This window comes from Terrapene carolina, unplaced genomic scaffold, assembly GCF_002925995.2.
Source record: "Terrapene carolina triunguis isolate 2854851 unplaced genomic scaffold, T_m_triunguis-2.0 Scaffold93, whole genome shotgun sequence".
Taxonomy (NCBI): domain Eukaryota; kingdom Metazoa; phylum Chordata; order Testudines; family Emydidae; genus Terrapene; species Terrapene triunguis.
In genome coordinates, this window is record NW_020664444.1 from 18,111,085 (window position 1) to 18,133,133 (window position 22,049).

General features: G+C 41.0%; 1 protein-coding gene across 1 annotated transcript in view; it reads right to left on the bottom strand.

Annotated features, from left to right (window-relative positions):
• Nucleotides 1–2,725: 2,725 nt before the first annotated feature.
• The window catches only part of XYLT1 (xylosyltransferase 1), a 316,864-nt gene continuing 297,540 nt past the window's right edge, over nt 2,726–22,049 (bottom strand). The window contains exons 12-13 of the mRNA XM_029911280.1: nt 21,963–22,041; nt 2,726–7,877 (exon numbers count right to left, since the gene is read on the bottom strand). Coding sequence (XP_029767140.1) covers nt 7,555–7,877; nt 21,963–22,041 — 402 coding nt within the window. The 3' untranslated portion in view covers nt 2,726–7,554. The remainder of the gene's footprint in view (nt 7,878–21,962; nt 22,042–22,049) is intronic.

Here is a 22,049-nt window from a genome sequence, read left to right on the forward strand (position 1 = left end):
CTAAACCAAGATCCAATTTTTGACCTTTAGGCGTGGGCCTTTTTTGTAGGAAAAAAAAAAAAAAAAAAAAAAAAAACCTGCAGTTGACTTTCTCCTCCAGACTATTCCCAGCAAACTGAAGGTGCCCTTCTTACAAGAGGAATTACTATCTTCTCAGTCAAGGGTGTTAATTACAACAGAACCAAAGACAAGTAAGTCATTACAATGTAGAAATGCAGCGCAATGATCCGTGCAGAAAATTGTTACTCTGTTATCAGAGGCACCTGTACAATATCTTGCTGTTTATTTGGCAAGGTTACAAGTAATACTTCCAAGTTGTAACAAAATAGCGAGAGAATTTGCATAGATTGTACATTCAGCTCAAGGAGATTTCTGGTACCTTTTTTGTTGTTGTTGTCATCAGGTAAACTTGTTTGCAGACATAGTGAGGTAGCAGCTGTGATAGCACCCATGGGCAAAAGAAGGTAACCAAAGCTGAAGCAAACAGCAAAGAGTGAACTATACACTATTGTTGGTAAAAGAGAACCAAATAAACAGGGCACCTGCAGTATTGCAGCATCACAATTCATCATCGAAAACACCACATGTAACTGAAAATAGCCTAAGTGCTACCTTGGCCCTTGCGTTGGCTAACGTGAACATCTCGTTGTTTCAGTTTAAAATGTGTTGGGCCTGATACTCCTCTCATTCACACCAGTTGTGAATCAGGAGTCACTCCAGTGAAGTCAACAGAGTTAAACCAGTGGAAAGTGGTATGCGAGGAGAATCAGGACCATTGTGTTGTACTCCTACAACGTGGAACTGTGCAATTAACCATTCAAATCTCCCTTTGTACTCAGCACCTTCTGATAGACTGCTATGCAATATAATTATTATTTCCACCACTCGACAGTAATGAGATGTTTGTGAATGCTCAAGCTACACGATGGAAGAGACTATTTAACACAAGATTTCCATACTCGAGGCCAGATCAACCCCTCCCATGCAAAACCAACAGGAGAAGGCTGGAGGGCAGGAAAATCCCAGGAGGATCCCTTTGCAGAATTTTCCCCACATTGTCCTCTCTACCGGATGAAAGGTGAGAGAGAGACAGCCCTCTCTCAAAAACCACACTGATCCCCTGGGATCCATGGGGAAGCCATGGACTGGCTATGGAGCCCCAGATCTCCTGCTGCTGCTGCATTGTAGTGTGGCCCCACTGTGGTTAGGGGTATCTGTGGCTGTTCTGGTGACCTCTTTAACAAAGGAGGCCCATTGTGGGGGAAGCTCTGCCAGGAAGGTAACAGAGCGAGAGGCTGTGCTCTCTAATTCCTGCAGAGCCAGCGGGGGAACAATGCAAATCCCCCTGACCCTATTGTTTCCTAATGCTGGGTCACCTATTTCCTAACCCTAGCTCCCCCCCCCCCATGGATTCCAACCTTTTCAGGATCCTGAGGACTGGGAATAATGCTGCGGAGTCTACTTTACTTCTGATGCTTGAAGTGTTCATATTGAGGTAACATCCTAAGCACCCATAGGAATGTGTTTGGGCCTAGGATCATCCTTTAGTATAGATGAAATGAAATAATGCATTAAAATGTTACTTCCCAATAGCAAACTGGAGTAAGGAACCTTTGGAGATGCTGCTAACCACCTCCTGACATGTTTGTCTTTTTCTGTTATTACTGGATACATTACATACCCACACCTCTGAGAACGGGGGGAAGATAGTCCCTGATGATTACCAGCACCTTCAGAGCATCCTTTTATATATCTTTGCACTGAGCAAATTGATTTGCTTTCAAAAGCCAACTTTTCTGATTTATATCTGGGGTTTCAATGCAGTCTGGGGGAGTAGGGTCACATGGGATGGGTGCATAACTCCCTGAGGAGTTATGAAAATTCCAGTCTATATGTTCAGAAATAACATACGAACATGTATGGATGCGTGAATTACTTGCTGATCTACAGCCAGCTTTGGTTTAATAATAAATCTAAAAGCACTGAAAACAACCGAGCCTGTGGCAAGACAGTTCCGCCCCGTGACCACAAATGGATGCGTTCTCTTTTTGATATACATTAGAGCCATAAAAGCTGTGCTGTGGCTTCATGGTATAGTGGCCTGCTTTCATTCGGAGGGAGTATTCTCCCCTCTTCCCATTTGCGGGTTGAGGGGAAGAATAGGATTCTTAGAACGCAAACAATTTAAACTCACAAAGGGTTTTGTTTTAAGAGCTAAGTAATACATTGAAATGGTCAAGCTGTAAATCTTAAATCAAAAAGGGGGAGGGTCCAGAAAGACTTCTGCTCCAGTTTTTAAATACTGCCACTCTGATGTGGCTTCATGTTGCAACACTCAAAAGGTTAACGGCTGAAATATCACTGTTTTCCTGACTTCTCCTGACAATACAGATGTACAGCATAGTATAACCTACTTGTACAAGATGGTAAATGCTACTTTATGATTAGCAGGAATTCAAATTCAGCCCTGGTATAAGCTCAACTCAGCTGAAGATAAAGTTTGGCCAATTGTTTTAAGCTTTGGAATTCTGGGAAAGACAGAAGTCATTCTCACGGCTACTTCCAAGCAGAGAGTAAGAGGCAATCTGTGGAAGTAAGGGTGCACGGCATTATAGCTATGGGCAAGTTGACAATTCTATTTCAGACTAAGAGCACGTCTACAGAGCAGCTGGGAGCATGCTTCCCAGAGTGGATGTGCTCGAGCTAGTGAACTAATAATAGCACCGTGGCCATGGTGGCACAGGTGGCAGCTTGGGCTAGCAACCTGAGTACAAACCTGCCTGACCCCCTGGGTATGAACATGGGTGGTTAGCCCGAACTGCTGCAGCCACACTGCAGAACTAGTGTGTGTCTGTCTACCTGTGCTGGGAAGCCCGCTCCCAGCTGCGGGACCTGATTAAATCTTGGTGTAAGGGCTGTAGCTGCCATTGGAATCAATGGAGATTTGCCCCATAGAGTCCAAACAAAATAAAAAGCTGGGGTTTGTTTTTAATCAGAAAAGTCAAAACCAAGATCCCATAATGCAGTGCTCCTGAGCCTTAGAGTGAAATAGACAAGAAGGAGTTTAGCTTCCCCTTTGTTGCAATATAGAAATCCAGTTTTGTCTCAAGCTTATTCTAAGGTTTGGTTTTTACTTTACCCTGCATTACCTCCTTTTGAAGGCTTTGGATTTTCTCAGTTCTTTGTTTGAATTACTGACTCTAACGCCCTCTTCCCTATAATAGTGAATAAAAGGGATTGTGATGTTACTGGTACCATTAGATTTGTAAAAGCTGGCCAGAGGCTGACTATACATTAGCTGATCCTTTGGAAGGTGTTACAGGATCACCATTAATATATCATTAAAGCAACGGTATTTGCAAGATTTTTTGCGTTAAAGCCAGTATCTAGGAAAGTTAATCTGTTATACCCTACTGTATACACCTAGCTCTCTAGACTTAGCAACAGAGATATAGCTTATAGTAGTACTTGCCAATGAGAAAATTGTTAGTATACTCTGTCCCTTCAGCCCTCCATATAGAACAAAAATGAGGATGTGATTTTAATACTAAAAATATCACACATCAGAAACCTACTATATAAATATTATTACTCCATATCCAGTCAAATTTTATAAATAAAAAGAATTGGTCCACATCTAGAAAATAAACTGTCCTTTGAACTAATCTCTGTTAGCCTCAGGGTATAATATCACCACATAAACAGGTCTGCATATCACTAGGACTGACTTTGGATTTAATTCATAAAAAAATTTATGCAGATGTTCTGCATTTTGCCACATTTCTTTCTGGCCTGAATCAGGCTGGTTGATTGTACAAGTGTCGCACGTCTATCTAATCTAGCAGCAGGGGCGTGGTGTTTAAATGAGCACATCACTCCACACAGTCCATATGGAAATACCCTCCCCTCCATATGTGCATATGGAAATACACTCTTCTCCCATGGAAGGCATATGGTCACAGCTGGCTTTCAAATGGAATCTTATAAAATATCACTAGCCAGCACGCTCTGAAAATACTACTAGAACTTTCAAATGAACACATGTATAACTTGTTTGTTTCATATAAACTGTGGCTCCCTGCTTTGAATTCTCCTTTTTACCAAATGTAAGATCTGTGGAAGTTATTCTCTTCTAACAAGACATAATGTTCATCACAGGTATCAAGTGTCTGCTATTTTAGAACCAGAAAAGCCACTGAGCAGCACCTAGATCTTAGCAGTACTGCCTTAGCAATAATTTTGGGGCAGGCTCTGTTCGCAAATGGAAACAGTCTTGCTTGCCATGATTTTTCACTTCATAATTTATAGAACTTTATGACATACCGTCCAATATATTTTATATACCTCTGTATCTGCAACTTAATAGCTATGGTAGAATGTGGTCATTTGGGTGTAAAGCTTGACACCCACCTCAAATAATGCTGTGAACTGAGAAGCTCTTGAAGAGTCTCACTCTCTGCTGCTTTTAAACACATACAGACTTTACTCATAGCCCAGTGTCAGACTTTCAGTTATGCTGGGCTTGAGTCTAAAGACCATACTCAGAATCATCCATCCACAGAAGTTTGCCTAAGAAGGACTGCAGGGATCTGACCCTTGATTTTTACTTCTAGTATTTAATAGTAGCACTGGCATTGCCGGCTTGCTACAGTACTTATTATACATATAGACTCTTTTTGTTATTTAGAAAATAAAACACTATAAAATATTTCTTTTGAGATGTTTACAACATAGCATAAAATTTATGTCAGCAACAATTTTTTTTTAAAATTGTGAAATAGGAACTAAAACAAAGTCCTTTGAATCTGTTATATTTTAAATGATACAAGTGGTGGCTACTGTTCTATCCATAAAAGAGAGACTGGATTGTTTCCAACTTCTATTTGAGAAATTTAATAACGAGAACTTCCCAACAAAGCATTAAAAAAAAACACTCCTTCTTAATAATAAAAAAGGTATCAAATTTAAAAACCTGGTTATCTCTGTGTGAGTGTGTGCGCAAGAGTCCAGATCTCATGAATTCATCAGCAGATTTAACTGGAATGATCTAAAGACTAGCAGAGTGGATGAATCTTATTATTTATACCCTAATCCATGACTGAATGTGATAATCTCCACTTGATCTGCAGGGCTTTAGCCATTGCAATTCCCATTGGGTCAATGTGGCTAAAACCCTAAATTCATAGCGGAGATTAGTGGTCCCCTGGAGATTTGACATTTGTGATGGAATGTTAGATAAAAACTATTATTTTTAAAAAAGCACTGAAAGAGAAGTGTTTCTATTATATAAACCTGTTGACAATGTTGGTCTGAACACACTCACCACTAGAGCCAGCTGAAAAACAGGAACATTGTTTAGACAGAAACTTTCCAACCAGCTCTAATAACTACAAGCTTTTCTAGAACTACAGATCCCAGACTGTCAAAATCAAGAGGGTAGAAAGAAAAGGAGGTCTGAGGAGGAAAAGGCCTTTTCTTAATAAAGGCAGCTTTAGTTAGTAAGATAAAATCTTCAAGCTGCAAAAGCAGCACCTACTAATTAGTCATTGACTAAAACATAAAAAATAAATATCTAAACTGTTCCTCCTATGTATCCACCTTTGTTCCAGATAAACATTTAAATGCTCTGCCTTAATGCCAGCACAGCTGACATTGCAATTTCAAGTCCAAAGCAAACTGCAGGAGCTTTAAACCAAATGGAGAAAAATATAACAAGCCATCGAGATCTCTGTTTTATGGTCATTTTGCAACCATTATTTAAAAGAGAATTCAACCTTTTTTTGTGATATGTGGTTATGAAAAGATTTAAGGGTCTATTTCCCCCCGATGTGTGAGCTTAACTCTCATTAGCTGTAATGAAAGTTATACATGCCACAGAAGGGAAAACAGACGCCTTACTTTATTAAATTAACAGGGCATTTTATAATTAAACCCATCAAGGTTCCTTGAAGTTTCCGGGTACATTGTACTCAAGGGACCACAAAATAAAAGTGCACATTGCATGCAAAATGCTTCAGCTGGAGATGAATTTGCATACAAGAAAAACATTTTTAAAAGTCCTCAGAATTTAAAATTGGATTTTTTTCAGTGTTGAAAACTCAGGTTCAAATGATATATCACATCCGTATTTAAAACAGGATGCAGTCTGCCAAAGAGTCAAAAGGGTCAATACACGCAAGATTAGAGCTTGTTGATAAAAAATAAATAAATAAAATAAAAGCACTCTGAAGAATGGCATTTGCTCTCCTTCATTCAATTCATGGCTTCAGTCAGGAATCTCCATTACACTCAAGGTGCCACTCACCACAACATTCCAGATGTACCATGCAATCTCAAAACTATCCTTCTTCGTGAATGTTGGCAGGTCTGGGACCAATAGAGGCAATTAGTGTTAGACTCGTTAGCCACTACTTAAAATAGTGCAGAATCAGCTTGCTGCATAATTAGGTCCCAGTCTTTCGCCCACTGAAATCAATGGAAAAGCTTCCAAACCAAAATAATTAAAGGGCCAGATTCTGCCACTTTGACTAACTCAGAGTAGAATCTTACACTGTGAGTTGGCCCTTTTAACCCAATCAAGCTACTCATGGAAAAGGGTATGCTGCCATGTGAGTATCACAGCCTGGGTCTGAGCGTCCACACATACAAGCTGCATGCACAAACCCCCTGATGTATGTGGAATTTGCACATCCGCTTATATGCAGATGGTGTTCTGCGTGGATTTTTTTAAAATGCAGATTTCAATGGGGACAAGAATCTGGACTTTGGGCAATGAGAATACTTGTTTTTAATACTGCAAGTGGTGCTCAGCCCTTGTGATGACTGATGACTAATCATAATAGGAATAAAATATATAATTTTAGAACACTCATTTTGTTCAGAGATCATCAAATAGATGAGAATGTCTCACCTCTAAAAAGAGAGAGGAAACCTAATTCACCACTCTGTTAGTCTGGTTTCTTTGCCAGTGTGATGCACTCTGGTCTGAAATTGGAGTTAACACAATGATGAATCAAGCCTAGAATTTCTCAACATTAGTCAGGGTGTGTCCCAATTTTTTTACATCTTGTAAAACATTTTGACCATATTTTATAGATCATTCTTCTCATGAAAGATATATTGGAGTTTCTGGTTATTTATGTTAGCAAAATAATTAAAATGTAAAATATTCAAAATATACATAGGTGTTTTTGACTGAAGGTATTTTTAGCAGCTGCTCCTTTTTTACCCTCTGAACATACCAGACGTGCCATGTTACCATTTCATAATCGGAGCAAGAAAATGTTGGAGCCTTTTAGATACAAAGTGAATGAAGTAAGGTTGTGACGCTATAAAAGATACAGAGGAGATGCACAGTGCTACTGAAGCTTAGACCGATGGATCTGAAGGAGAAACAATGCCAAAGATTTTGCCAGATTTTTAAAAATTATATATAGAGATGAGAAATAGACAACAAAAAGTTTCATCGAGGTTTTGGAATCTGTAGTCGGATTCATATATAAGCAAGGTTAAATTCTCTTTTAAAATCTGTGCCAAAGAAGGGTATACCAGATGCTACCTCAAACGCCCATCAGGTTTAATGGGACCCAGCTCTGACTTCGGGTCTGGGCTCAGAGAGCTCCAGGCTGTTTGACTGCAAGCCTGCATGACTGGACAGGAAGTTGGACCTGTGCTACAGACATCCACCGCTGACCATATGCTGCTGACCAAGGTGTCCACCCAGTTCTCCAACTTGGTACCTACGAGCGCTGCATTCTTTTTTGCCTGGTCCACTTGAGCTGCCTTGATAGGAATATTTAAAACTGGATTCAAGCCTTGGAAGCTCTGCTCCATGTATGCGTTCTTAGGAGGCCCACTATGCAACTTCATGGATTCTTCTGAAAATACAAAAAATAGAGCCCTGTAACAAATACAGCATTTGGGATATAACTCTAGGACCTAAACAAAATGCAAAGGTTACTGGTGCACCAAACTTCATTTCCATAGCATTGACCAGGATGTTGAGATTGTCCTATGTAACCAGGATGTGTGGTCTGTTGGGCTCAGGCTTTTAGATCTCACATGCTCTAGGTTTTCCCATGCTCAAAAATAACCCCAAATCATGAGACGGCTGCATTATCAGAATAATGAGGAGGTTGGTTTGAAAGTAATATTATCATCATTAATGCTTTGTATTACCATAGCACTGATGAGCCCTAGTCATGAGCCAAGACTTTATTAAACGAGGTGCTGTACAAACATAGAACAAAACGACAATCCACGTCCCAAAGAGCTTGCCCTGGTTACAAGAGAATCAGATAAAATGGGTGAAGTTCAGAACTGGAACTTAAACAATGCTCTGCCTAGACTCCACAATTTCCAACTGGGTTCTATCCCATCAGCAAACATAGATGGGCTGACTGAGTTAATCCTCAGATGGTGAAATGAGGACAGGGAAATGAACGGGCGGCCCAGAAAACCACTGTGATCATCCCATCAAAGCTAGAGGACCAAGGGACTGTATTTCAAAGGAGAAAACAGTTAAATAATATTTGGTACAAAAAAGGCTGCCAAACTTTTTCAGACTTAACGTGTTATCTTAAAGTGTTTGGTTTGGGGAAACGGCTGAGACTTGGGGCTGTTTTTTTCTGAACGGATTCACTCCTCCCTATCTTTGAAAGACTGCGGATATGTCACCATATGTTTATCAGCTTGACCTGTCTCCAAAAACTGGGTGGCATCAGTCCCAGAACTTGGAAAGATAACATCGGTGTTGGACAGTGTAGATGGGGTTGATGTAATGAATGACCCCAATGTGGTTCCTGGAAGCACTTCAGGTTGAACCGTTTTTATTGGAAACATATTTTTAATAGCAATCAAGCTCTTGTGTGAGTAATGCACTGAAACAATTTCCTAATAATACCCTTCAGTGCACTGTGGTTGTTTTCCTTGCTGTAATTCTTCTAACTTACTAAAATGTGGCATATTGCCCAAAATCTTAATATTCAGTCATATCTATGAAATGACAAAAAGAAATAAACCAGAAACGAAAAGAAAAATAAACCTACTTAAGGCAAATACTAAGGCTATGTCTACACTTAAAATGCTACAGGGGCACAGCTGCTGCTTCAGTGTCGACACTGTGATGGGCTGGGTTCTCCTGTCAGTGTAGTTAATCCACCTCCCCAAGAGGCAACAGCTAGGCCTAGCCCCGTCCACACCAGGAGTTAGGTCAGCACAGCTACATCTCTCGGGTGTGGATTTTTCAGACCCCTGAAAGACACAGATATGCCTCATTGACTTCAGTGGGACTATTTGTAGAGTAAGGTACATGGAAGCACAATCTGGCCCTATGAAAATATTCACTATGTACCTTTCGCTAAAATGCTTTACAGGTGTGAATTCTCAGTTTATACACTTATTTCTTTCAGTTCTCAGTTCACTTCTTGTAACATCAGCACTCAGTGTTGCATAAAGGATTTGCTTAACTTTGCCAAGATACACATTGTCGAGAACACAAAACAGGCTCATTCAAGTCCCTCCAGGGCTAGGAAAGTCACACTATGTTCAGATTTCTTTTACAGGCCAGGAATCACACGCTAATGGCCACAACTCCTGCCTCATGTCCATGCTGCTCCTTTATTCATCTGAAAGCCTATTTTAGCTAAGATTGTGCCTATCCCCAAACCCATTAGACAAAATAGGCTTGTGCCATGCAGATCGATCAGAAGCGCGTGTCTGACAGAGGACTGTAGTAGAAAACAAAACAAGGACACATAATTCAATTTCCTGCTTTGGAAGCAACTAAATATTCAAGATTGTTTGTAAACCTATTAATTAAAAGGGAACGCCTAAGCAAAAGAGCAAAACAAATAGAGTACTGTAACACTGCACTGACAGAGGTGCTGACTTTCAACTCAAACACAAAACCAAGGAACTGGCCACTTGTTAAAAGATCCAGTAGCATTTTTTGCTGGAATAAGGGTATTAATCTCTGGGTCCTTGACAAATTTGAATTTGAGCAATTATATTTTGACTTCATAACTCCTCCTTGTAGTTGCATATTTTGCATGTCCAACATTAAATTGTTGTGTTGCTGTGCACTATTGAGCAGTTGCTGTGTTGAGTCACGGAGCTGGCTGCATTTCAATGGGGAACAATACGATTTTGGCATACCATTTGTAAAAGTTTATAGTGCATTTTTAGATGGACTTATGTGAAAGGTATTCACAAAATATTAGTAGTAGTATATATCTATGCAGGAGAAAATTGTTTAACAGAATACTCTGCTTAAGAGAATAAAACACTATTTCCCATTTGACAGAAGTCCTGTTGTAGCACAAAGTGGAAAGCTTTTTCTTTGGTTTAAAAGACAAGGTGTGGAGTTCAATAATTGCACTACTTAGATCTGGCACTTTTCATCCACTGATTTTAAACAGTTTTACCAAGTTTGGGCATCATTATCCTCATTTAAGACATAGGGAAACTGAGGCACAAAGAGGCAAAGCAACTTGTCCCGTGTCACACAGCAGGTCACTGGCAGAAGTGAGAACAGAACTCAGATTTCTTGACTCCTCACTGATAGGATCACACTGCCTCCCATAGGCAACTTTTGTAAAAGATGTATTATGCTGTGACCCAGGGACCCCTTGATGTCAACTGGCAGAGGACATAAGGGGTGCATAGGGGTTTACAGGCATCTCCTGACTCTAACGTCTACATAATAGTGCACCAAAGCATGGCATGTGAGGCCTCTACGAACAGCCAATAACGCATTGGTCATCCTAATCATTGCAGGATGTATGTACGCATGATATTTAAGGACTTATGTATCTATACCGAAAACTATGTTCTTAAGGTATGTAAGTTAAGACAGCTCACCAGAAAGTTCAGGCCGGGGGCAGGAGACAGTTCTCTTCCATTGTGTAACTTACAATGTGAGTCTATCTGCATACAGAGCCACCAGCACAGTTTGCAAAAATTAACAGGAAAGAAGCCTACAGGAAAAAACAACGAGCACAGAGGAAGCTGTCCTGTTTACGAGTAAAGACAATGGATTGCTGGAATACATCTAGGATACAGGGGCATACCCAGGATACTTCACCTAGGGCACAAGTTGCCAGTCTACATGTCTTATGAACAGAGGGTCACAGCCAGCCAGGCTGTAAAATGTTGGGAGAAAGACTTTGGGGGTAAGCTAAACTCCACAGGATCTGGTTAGATAGGGCTAGGCTCTAGAATGCCTGTTATGATTCTATTTAATATGTAGCCATTTGTTTCCATTAAATCTACTTGCTTCTTCTCAAATCTATAGTCTTTGTTAAATAAACTTATTTTTTTTCACTGTAAACATATCTAAGTGCTGTGTGTTAAGGAGAGCGGTGATCCTGCGATGAAACTGGCAAGCTGAGGTGTACTACTCCTTTGGGACCTGTGAATTCTGTGAGCAGCCAGTGGAAGAGGGACTGGACACTCCATGGGGATGCTCAGAGGGTGGAGTGTGCCCATCGCTTTCCTGGAGAGGGACAGCAGAGCCTGTGTAGGCTGAGAGGGGAGTGCTTGCGGTGCCCATGGCTGGTGGAGCTGACCGTCGGCAAGCACAGACATGGCTTCCTCACACTAAAGCCAGGTGGTAGCGAGGTGCCTCGCAATCCTGGGTACTCCTGAGAAGCATCACATATGTAGCTAAGGCATTGATACTGTATATTAAATTGGTATATATGGCTCTGACCTTGCACTCCTCCCACAGGAAAAAAGCAAGGGGTGTAAGATCAGACCCCATACAGATAAAATTCATTTTACAGTAAAAACAGGCATGGTCATAACATACTATTGATAATTAATTACTCTGCAGTCACTAAGCCAAATTCTTTGTCAGAGTATATCCCAGTGAAACCCCTCTGATTTCAGTGGTGGGCATGAGCTGTACATCATTGCAAAATATAGCCTATTCATTCTAAATTACATTCTTAGGATAAAAATTTAGCTTCAATTTTTGTTGATTCTCCACACTGGGTGCACACTTGACTCCTCAGTAGCTTTTCCTAGTATAATTTCTCTCTCTCTAATGGCTGTGCATTCCATAGTCTGTTGCAAAGACTAAAACTTCAGCACTCTTTTTTTGGGTCCTTCAACGTGCGGAAAAAGAAGTTAGAGAGCTGGAGAGAGGAGTGGAAAGTGTGGCTAGCTTGGTGCATAACACTGTGTTTGTAATTTTTTAAAACAATACAGATTGGAGTTTTTCTTGAATTCCACTGAACCCCTCAGGCAAGGAGGTAATTTTTTATTGACATTTTGTTTGTCTTGCTGCAAACAAGACAGTGTTGCATTTGCTCATTGTGAAGCTAATCGGCTTCTTGTCAACTGGATCTGAACTAAATTTCTAAGCAAATCCTTTTGCCTGTAGGGTTTTTCTCTGAATGAGAGCCTAGTGAATAACTGTTCTTCTGAAGCAATGTGTTTGCCTGCTGCTGTTAGGTTTATCTGTCACATTACCTCTGGTTTCTCATCAGACACCTGAATTCACAGCAGTTGTGGCACTAGGTGTCACCATCATTATAATCCTTATTGGTGCAATTTGTATTGATTGAGCAACTGTGAGTAACCATTGATTTCCTCCCAAAAGAATAAGCAAAATGAAAGTTTCCCAGTATACATTAAACCGAATGATCTATAAATATGGATTATTAACTCACTAACATCAAGTAACAGTCACAGGGCACTGGGGTACATAGGCAGAACACTGTTATGACCCTTGGGTCCTATCAAAAGGGAGTTGTGGTGGCAGGGCACATGATTAGGAGGAAACATATGGCCTATAGGAAACCAGATTCCTGCCTCCTAGGCAAGAGCAGCAAACAGTTGAGACCCTGGCTCGGGGAAATGACAGATGTGGTGTCTCTCCATAGTAGCCAAGAAAGGGCTTTCCCAGAGGGGATGTATGTATCCTCCCTTTCCCAGGGGAGTACAGCAGGAAAGGTCTTTGTTACCAAGTGTTGTGTAGTATATTGAGCCTTTTTGGGGTCTTCTGTTTATTAATCAACCTTCCCTGAGGAAAAGGATGGGGAAACACTTGAGCACTTGGGCTTTACTCGGGTTGCCTTTAGTGGTGACTCTGCCTGCGGGCTCACAGTAAGCTAGTTAGCTTTAAGGTAACAGATATTGTACGTGTGTTAAATGCATGACAATGGATTATCATCACTTCAGCTGGGAGAACACTGCAAAAACCTTGCCGTGAGTATAAGCTCAAATATAAACATGAAATTGCTTTGGCTTTACTCTTCCCCCTGCTGTTTGTTCTCTCTCAGGACTAACTGGGATGTTTCATACGTAATGGAGAACTTAACACAGCACAGAGGGGACGATGTTGTTGCAGTATAACTGCAGCGATGCTGCCCTGAGTACACGCACTGAGTTTCAGTCAGGACTGTGCTCAGGGTGGCTAGCCCGCTCCTCCATTTATGCAGCTGTGGCTACACAGTTATTTTTAGCATGCTAGCTTGATCAAAGCTAGCACAAATACGCCTACCCGTGCTGGAAATTACTCCTCCAGCTCCAGTGCAGACTTTGGGTATGTCTACACTTTGGAAGTGTAATTTCCAGCTTGAGCAGGCAGACCCACGCTAGCTCTGGCTGAGCTAGCAAGCTAAAGCAGAAATGTAGCCGCAGCAGCATGAGGAGCTAGCTGCTCTGAGTCTGATCCTGTCTGAGATGATACGTATGTACTTGAGGCAACCAGCCCCTCCCGCTGCCGTGGCGACATTTCTTTTTTTTAGCTCTGATCAAGCTAGCACAGGTATGTCTCTTTGAACTGGAAATTACACCTCCAGCTTGAAGGGTAGACGTACCACAAGTGACTTGCCCCAGATCACAGCACAAGTCTTTTGTGGAGCAGGGAACTGAACTCACGTCTCCCAAGTCCCAACCACTGGACCATCCTTCCTCTCATACTTCTCCCCATATCTGTCATCTCTCCACCCCCCACTTCAACAAATATCCTCACTGATTCTATTCTAGTCCTTGCACTGTTCCAATGTCCTCTCCCCAGCTCCTTAACTCTGGGTCTCATGCTGACACCTGCCTCTCTGCGGGGAGGGAGAACCAGCTGCGCTGGTCAGGCAACGTGAGGGGAAATAAGGAGATGATGCAGGGCACTGAAAGGATCAAAATGCAGCCAGTGCGTTCTGTGGCCTGCGTGCTAATTGCCAAGGAGCCTGAGGCAGGAAGGGGGAGAGCTGGTAAATGGGGTTGATGAGAATAGTTTTAAAAAACAACCAAGCGTGCGACCTAGTAAGCTGCTGCCTGTGATATGTATATGCAGCAGCACAGGATGCCAGACAGCAAGGAGCCATTTTTTACATGCTAATGGCTTCTGAAGTGCTAATGGCTTCATGAGATGGAAAAGGGATGGGTAGCTGGAAATGATGGTATATGTGGAGGAGCTATATTTTGTGCAGGATGATGGGAGAGAGAGGTGAAGAAGGAGGGAGATACACCAGTCTTCTCTTAAAGTTACTGTAACCAACATGGGGTAAAAAAAACTGTCAAGATTGTGGGACGCAGACCATATCTGGGATTTCTCTTCCTGCCCTATCAGCAACTCCACCCTCCAAACATATCAAAGTACAACCATTTTGATAATTCCACTATACCAAAGTCCTATGCTCTTTGGAATCACATAGCATTCTTTACATTTAAGTACCCACCGTAGTGCTTTAACTGCAAACCTATGTAATAACTACAATCGCCTAAATGGACACCTTTCAGAGTAGCAGCCGTGTTAGTCTGTATCCGCAAAAAGAACAGGAGTACTTGTGGCACCTTAGAGACTAACAAATTTATTAGAGCATAAGCTTTCGTGGGCTACAACCCACTTCTTCGGATGCATCAGTTCCTACACAAAACATTTTTCTTTTTGTTAAAAACAACCTAGGAAATTCACTGAAAGAAACCCTTTGTTAATGCAGAGTTAAGGTTGCCCAGTAGTATCTTGTGCCCTTCCAGTATGTGAAGTTCAGCAAAACTCAAACCTCTGAAAACCAGGAAATACAGAGTTAAGGTACACACAAATATAACCTTAACTTTGCCCTCTAAGGCAATGATCTAATAAGTTCATAACACACATGCTCACTGTAACCTTAAGAAACCCCCAATATCTTAGCTACACATGATGTTTCCCAGGGTTATGAGGTGCCTCACTACCTCCTGGCTTTAGTGGGAGGAAGCCATGTCTGTGCCTGCCAGGGGTCAGCTCCCCAGCTCCACCAGCAAAGGGGTCACTGTTTTGTAACAGTTACTCCTTACAGGCCTGACAAACTCGCTACAGCTAGCACAATGCTTTTATGCTACTTATCCATAAATGATGTCCTGTAAGATCTTAAGTGAAAGCCAGGATCATGCTGATCATTAATATTGTTGTGAAATGTATGTATTGATATTTTGGAAAAAGTTATATATGCATAATGAAAATATGGTCCTAAAGTCTGAATCATGGCAGAGTTGACAACCAGGTTTTTGCCAGACAAAGGATATATGTTCACCTTTCTGCCTTGGTTGACATGTAAATTAAGCACTGAGAGACAACACAACGGAGTCCCTGTTTGTATATGAAGTCAACATGAGGATGTGATGGCAACATAGAGTCTGCACAGCGGGGAATAAGCCTTGGGGGAGGCATCCTGACTCTGAGGACAAAACAATGAATTTTGGGGGACATAAGGAGAAAGTAAAAGGACACCTCTTTATCCTGCACCTGAGGAAGTAACTGAGCAGTGTGACTACATTCATGAAAATGGAATCCCAAGCAGCGTAGGATGGAAATGATGCAAGTAAATTTTGGGTGAGATGAAATTGCTCTTTAGACAGACTATTAGCCTGGTAAAGTTAAATTTAGTCTCTAAATGGTGTGCACTGATGTTGTTTTATATGTAACCTTCTGTTACTATTATCCTCACTCACTATCTTTTAACCTTTGATAATAAACATATGATTGTTGCCACTATAAATATACCTCAGTGCTGTGATGTTACACAGGAGCTGTTCCTCAGTTGTACACACCATATGATTTGATTCAACATCCCCTTGGGGATAGAAAACCTGGTATTTCTGTGAGTAGCCAGTGACAGGGGCTTGATATCACAGGGGAATGCCCAGCGACTGGGGTGCACCTACTGTTAACCTGCAGAACAAAGTGAGGACTGGCATTGCCCTGAGGAGGTTGGTTGGGTGACTAAGAGGCTAGTGTCAGTTAACCACTGCAATTCTCTTTCTCAGTTGCTGGAGGCAGAGGGTAACAAGGCAACTCACAGTCCTGGGCACCCCAAGAACCATCACACTCGCCTTCTGCCTTTGCATATGGTGCAGCACACTCAGGGAATAGGGCACATGATCACTGTAGCACAGAGTCAGACACCTTGTCTTTTCTAAGACAAAACTTGTGTTTAGGTGAGCTGTGCTAACCAGGAGCAATCTGCCCCTGCTCTGCTCTCAAACACTGAGCCTGCTCCACAGAAACAGTCCTATCGACTACTTTTTACAACCCCTTCACTCTTACATGCAGGATTCCATATAACACAACACTTTAACCTACATAACACCCGTACACCACCCTCATATCCCACCTCCTTGCTGACAATCTCCATGGTAAGATGACCCCTTCACATTGCTGCTGACACGTTACACAACTCAGCGCTCAAATGAAGTAAACTGCATCGCTCAGGGTACATGCACTAGTTTTCTTTTATATGCAGTGAGAGGCAGGCAGAGGCACTTAGACCATGTCCCTGCCCCATAGGTATAGGGCTCCCCAGATCACCTCATATCATGACAGCTCGGCCAAGCTTCTCCACCATTCAATACAGCTACACCTGACACAAGGAACGCAGCTGGAGAGCATCACATAAATCCAAGTGGCTCTTGCCAGCTCCGGGTGACAGAGTTAAGGTTATGCTGGTATGTACCTTAGCTATTTCCTGGTTTTCAGAAGCTTAAGTCTGGGTTCAGAGGTATGAGTTTTGCTGAACTTGACATTCTGGAAAGGCACTACTAGGACTGAACTCTGTGTTAAGAAAGATTTTTTTTGTCAGTGAATTTACCACCTCTCCCAGAGAGAGAGTCAAAGCTCCTGTGCTTATAAGGCAATTCATCCAACCAGGGAAAAGAAATAGCACCATGTGACTTAAGAGACCCTTTGCAACAGCTGGCTCAAATGCTGAATGGTGTGTATCCAGTAACCACACAAGACTGTTCCTGATCAGCGAACAAAATAAAATAATAAAAATAAAAGCATTAGTGGCAGATCCCTGGTCTGGCCTAAGGGCAAAGCAGAGCTGAAAGGGTGGCTGCCTGTGTGGCTCCCTAGTCCTGGAGTTGGCAAGGGGCCGGCTTCACCCCCGGACTTCAAGTTATTCCTGGCTCTCTTGGGAATGTTCCAGTACCTGGGATCACAAGACGGCATTGGCACTTGTTCCTATTCCCTCCTCCCTAGTGACATATTCTATACTAGGTCCAGTAGGGGGTGGAGTAGAGCTGTTTACAAAGGGATTCCCAAGGTAGCCCTGTGAGCTTTGCAGTGATGGAGTGGCACAAAGCAGCTGGACCATAGAGGAGTACTGGTGCCTGAGTTATTTATTCTGTGAATTATTTCCTCGGCTCTAACATTCACTGTAGTTTTGCCACCGCAAAAGAAATGGTGCGACTACAACATGTTGTAAATTGCTTATTCTCAAAAAGGGGTTTTAACAATCAAATGGTACTTAAAACAACAGAATATCAGCCCTAATAAGTAGCAAGACAACAGACCGTAGGAGTCTGGGTGTCTAGCAAGATATGAAGTGATGTTGAGTTCCTTCAACAGATACAAAGTGTGCATGAATCAGCAGTACTGCATGGTCTGAAGTGTTCTATTCCCATTCAAAATTGGAATTAAAACCAGAACTTCAAGATATTTCCAAGCCATATAACATAATTCTGACGGATATACTTATAACTGGTGAGAATGTAAAAGTAAAATCAATGTCCATATTTTCTCTGTGAGTTGTGAGGAGGGGTTTGGTAGGTTTTCCGGCTCCCAGATCCTTGTGTTCTGTGTCATCTCATCGTCTCTGTAACCATCTTCTTCCTTTTCTGTTCCCCCCGCCCCCGAACTCTGCAGAGGTTTAATCTTTGTGGCATTCTGGTTGCCCTTAGCAACTCTCCTATGTCTCATCAGTGCACATGGACTCATTAGTTGGAAATTTAAAAAGGCATTCTTCATTTAGATGTTGAAATAAACTAAACCTGGCTGGTAACTTTACCAGAATTATTTTTTTCCAATACAGTTTGAGTGTTGTGAATCACAATATAGGAATGAACACATTTTATTCTGATTATCTAACAGAGATCTGAGTGTGATGTTCTTCCTTTCAAGCAAATAGTAAACGAAAAACCCTTTCAAGGAAAGTTCTGAACTTTTAGCTTATCTTATGTGAATTGATAGATTCCGTGCAAGTCCTTGCTTAGATTTAACTCTGCTGTGATTTCTGAGACAGAGTTTCCTAGCTTTGCTGCGAGAAGCATAACCTGGTTAGTTGTCTTTTTGTCTTAACTGTTGCTACTGTGTATTTCATGGCAAAGTCATTACAAATTTGTGTGTGTAAACAGATAATGTTAACGCAGTATTCCCTGTACTTTATTCAGGAAATATTGCCCAAACTGTGATAACATTCATTGCTTACAAAGGGAACTGTAAAGATTTTAAATGATTTTCCCTGTAACACAAAATACTTTGCATTCACATACTATCACTTTCCAGTGCCAAAGAACACTGCAAAATTAAGTAATTTTCAAAACACCTCAGTGAGTTAGGTAAAAATGTTATATTACCACAATCCCCCTTGGTTTAGGCAGGCAAACATTTCCGTCCACACAAGGGGTATTTGCACTTGTAGATTAGGCATAGGCAGGGCTGGCTCTGGCTTTTTTGCCGCCCCAAGCAAAAAAAAAACAAAAAACAAAAACCTGCGGGGTGGTGGGAGCAGCGAAGCAAAAAAAAAAAAAAAAAGGATTGGAGGGAAGCCGCCCCTTAGAATCTGCCGCCCCAAGCACGAGCTTGCTCGGCTGGTGCCTGGAGCCGGCCCTGGGCATAGGGAATTATGCATGACTGCCTCTGAAAATCTGGGTGAAAGTGATTTACCAAAGGCCTCAGTAGATGTCAGAGTAAGGACTAGAACTCAATAGTTCCTGGTTACTCAATCCTCTATCCCACATTTCCATCACAACTGGAACCTGATCCAAAGCCCCTTGAAGTTAATAGATGGACTCACTAACTTCAATGGGCTTGACTCAAGCCCCCATTCTTCATCTTCAGTGAGGAGATACAGGGAATCCTACATTTTTTCAGGACTGGAAAGTCTGATGGCTTGATTTTCCACATGAAGCATCCAAAAATGCACACATGTGCATACACTGCTTGACTGTGTGCACCAATCAGGTGATCTAACCAAGCCTTGTTTTACCAGAGGCCCCATCACTGTAGTTCTGCAGCAACCACTGGTCAAGTCATGCATGTAATTATCTGTGTGTGTGCGCAACTGTCTGATTTGTGCAAACATTCCCTGCAAGTGCAAATTATGCACAGTAATGTAGACACATTTTTGGTGTGTAATTGTGTGTGCCTTAGTTTGGAAGTGAGATCCTATATCAATAGTATGCTGAAAAAATGGGCCTAGCATTGTACCAAACATGTACAGTACTGAATTGTACTATGAAGCCAGTTTTTCGAGTTATAATGCATTTTCCAAGGCAGAACATATGACAAGTATTCTAGTATTTAGAAAATCTCTTAATAAAAATGAATTGCTCTCTTCTGTTGACAATTCCTGAATGTGATGCTGATGTGTAATTTTTTTTCAATCTTAAGACAAGACTAAGAGCATTGTTCCTTGAGTCTATAAGCCTTTTTGGCAGCCTTTGTATTGTTTGTAACTGTAATAGAAATTGTTCTTTTAGAAGTTCTAATTTTTCTGCCATAGCTGCGCAATGCCATTATTTGGCATAGAAAACTGTTTAAATAATAAAGTGGTGACAAACTGACAAAAGCTGGGAAATCAAAGCTAAATGACAATTTTCCGCCTGGAGCACAATATTGTGCCTGAGTGGGAAAACAGAGATTTTCATTGTGAACGCTGATATAACCTTAACTACAGTGGTGTCTCTCTATCTGCCCCTGGAATTAATTTCTCTTTCATTTTCACATCAAATTTCTGAGATAACACGTCACTAGCAAAGCACTCCTGATGCTTTTTTGTTTGCTTTTAGCAAACAATATTGCTTCCAAGCTTTATATCCAACACCTGTAGTAAACTACAATTACCACAGTAACTTTGGCTGCTTAACAAAAAAAAAAAAAAATATATATGGGCCTTATATTCTCCCAGTGAAGTCAATGGGTCAATTTTTTTGTCTGTTACATCAGTGTAAATCTGGAGTAACTCCACTGAAATCAATGGACTCATTCTGGATTTAGAATTTGAACCAATGCGAGTTTTGTCTTTGACTTCACAGAGAGAAGCCTCCTGACTAAAGTCTGGGAAATGCTTGATTGTCCACTGGGTCCCAGAGCAATGTAGTGAAAAGAAGCAAGTTTGTAACTGCTACACAGCCTGGGTATATACATCTTCTATTCAACCTATTCAGACAGTTAAATTAGCAAAGAACATAGAATAAATTAATTTAAGAGAGACAAATCAGTAACACCCACATTTAGGAGCTGGTTGACTCAAATCCCAAAAACGTATTCCATCCAAACATGTTAGAAGAAAAAAAAATCAGTAAGTTAGCTGTTCTGGTAAAAAAAATGTGTGGAATCAAGCTCCTGTTGAGGAAGATTAGGATTGCATTTGCTCTCAGCAGTTGCCTGGTGATATTTGCATGACTGAAGCAGCATGTTACACTGTAAGGTAAATGCCTGACTCAGTTTATTTGCTCCTCTGTCAGAAAGACGAAGAATTTCTGAAAACTAAATAGGATAGTTTATATATTTGGCCACTTTATAATGGCTGATGCTATGAATATTAATGGCATTTCACAGTGTAAAAAAAGTATGGCAAAGATATTCACAGCAACAAACTTGCTCTGATCTCAAAGGTGTGACTTGGAAGTGCTTTCACCACTTATAGGCCAATATACTTGATACATGCTAAAGAATATTCAAATGAATTGATTTTCTAACGGAAACTGCAGTCAGGGTTTCTAACAGCATGTTCTAACAGTATTAGAGAGGAATAGAGGGTTCAGACAGATAGATGATTCTGCGGTAGGAAAAGAAGTACCTTTCTCTTAAGAGAATAAGCTTTGGTTTGGTCTTAAGCATTTTGGGGTCACCTACAATTTCAGATGCACAGGATCTTATCTTGAGGGTAACAGGGAAGGTCTAGACAGCTATGGGGAAAGGTTGGAACGGTTGTTTGGGAAGGAGATGGGGTTATAGCACACATCACAGGTAATTTTGATGAATCCAACATTTCATAAACTAATATTCTTACCATTATACATAAGGACTTTGTCATGCAAACAACATAAACAGTGTAAACCTCTTTGAACAAATAAGTGAAAGAAGCAGCAAAGAAAGGAAATGGCCTATTCCTGTTTGCTTGTATTCTTCAATTATGGTTTGCATAGTTGCTCTTTGATTATGAAATGTCTAAAAGTTCTTTAGGTTCTGAATTGTGTATATTTTAAATCCTTTATTTTATAGAAATGAATGGTCTTTTGTCCAAAGTTCCTATGTTTTACAGAATGGATTCAGCTACTTTCATGCATCTTCAAAACACAAACTTCTTCATATTTAATATCTAAACTATTCCTTTTTTTTGGTACTTTTCCTGTGTAGCGGTACTGTGATTTTTAATCACAGCATTGACAGTGAATGAAATATTCTTTGATACTAGTACTTTACATCTATTCTGAAAACTTTAATACCTACTGTACTTATAAAAAACACTTACCTTGTTTGATAGATTGCCTGTTGGAGAATGTAAGAGGAGTAACAAGGAATTTGGTTTCAGCTACAGGTACCCAGCGGTGCAGAATTT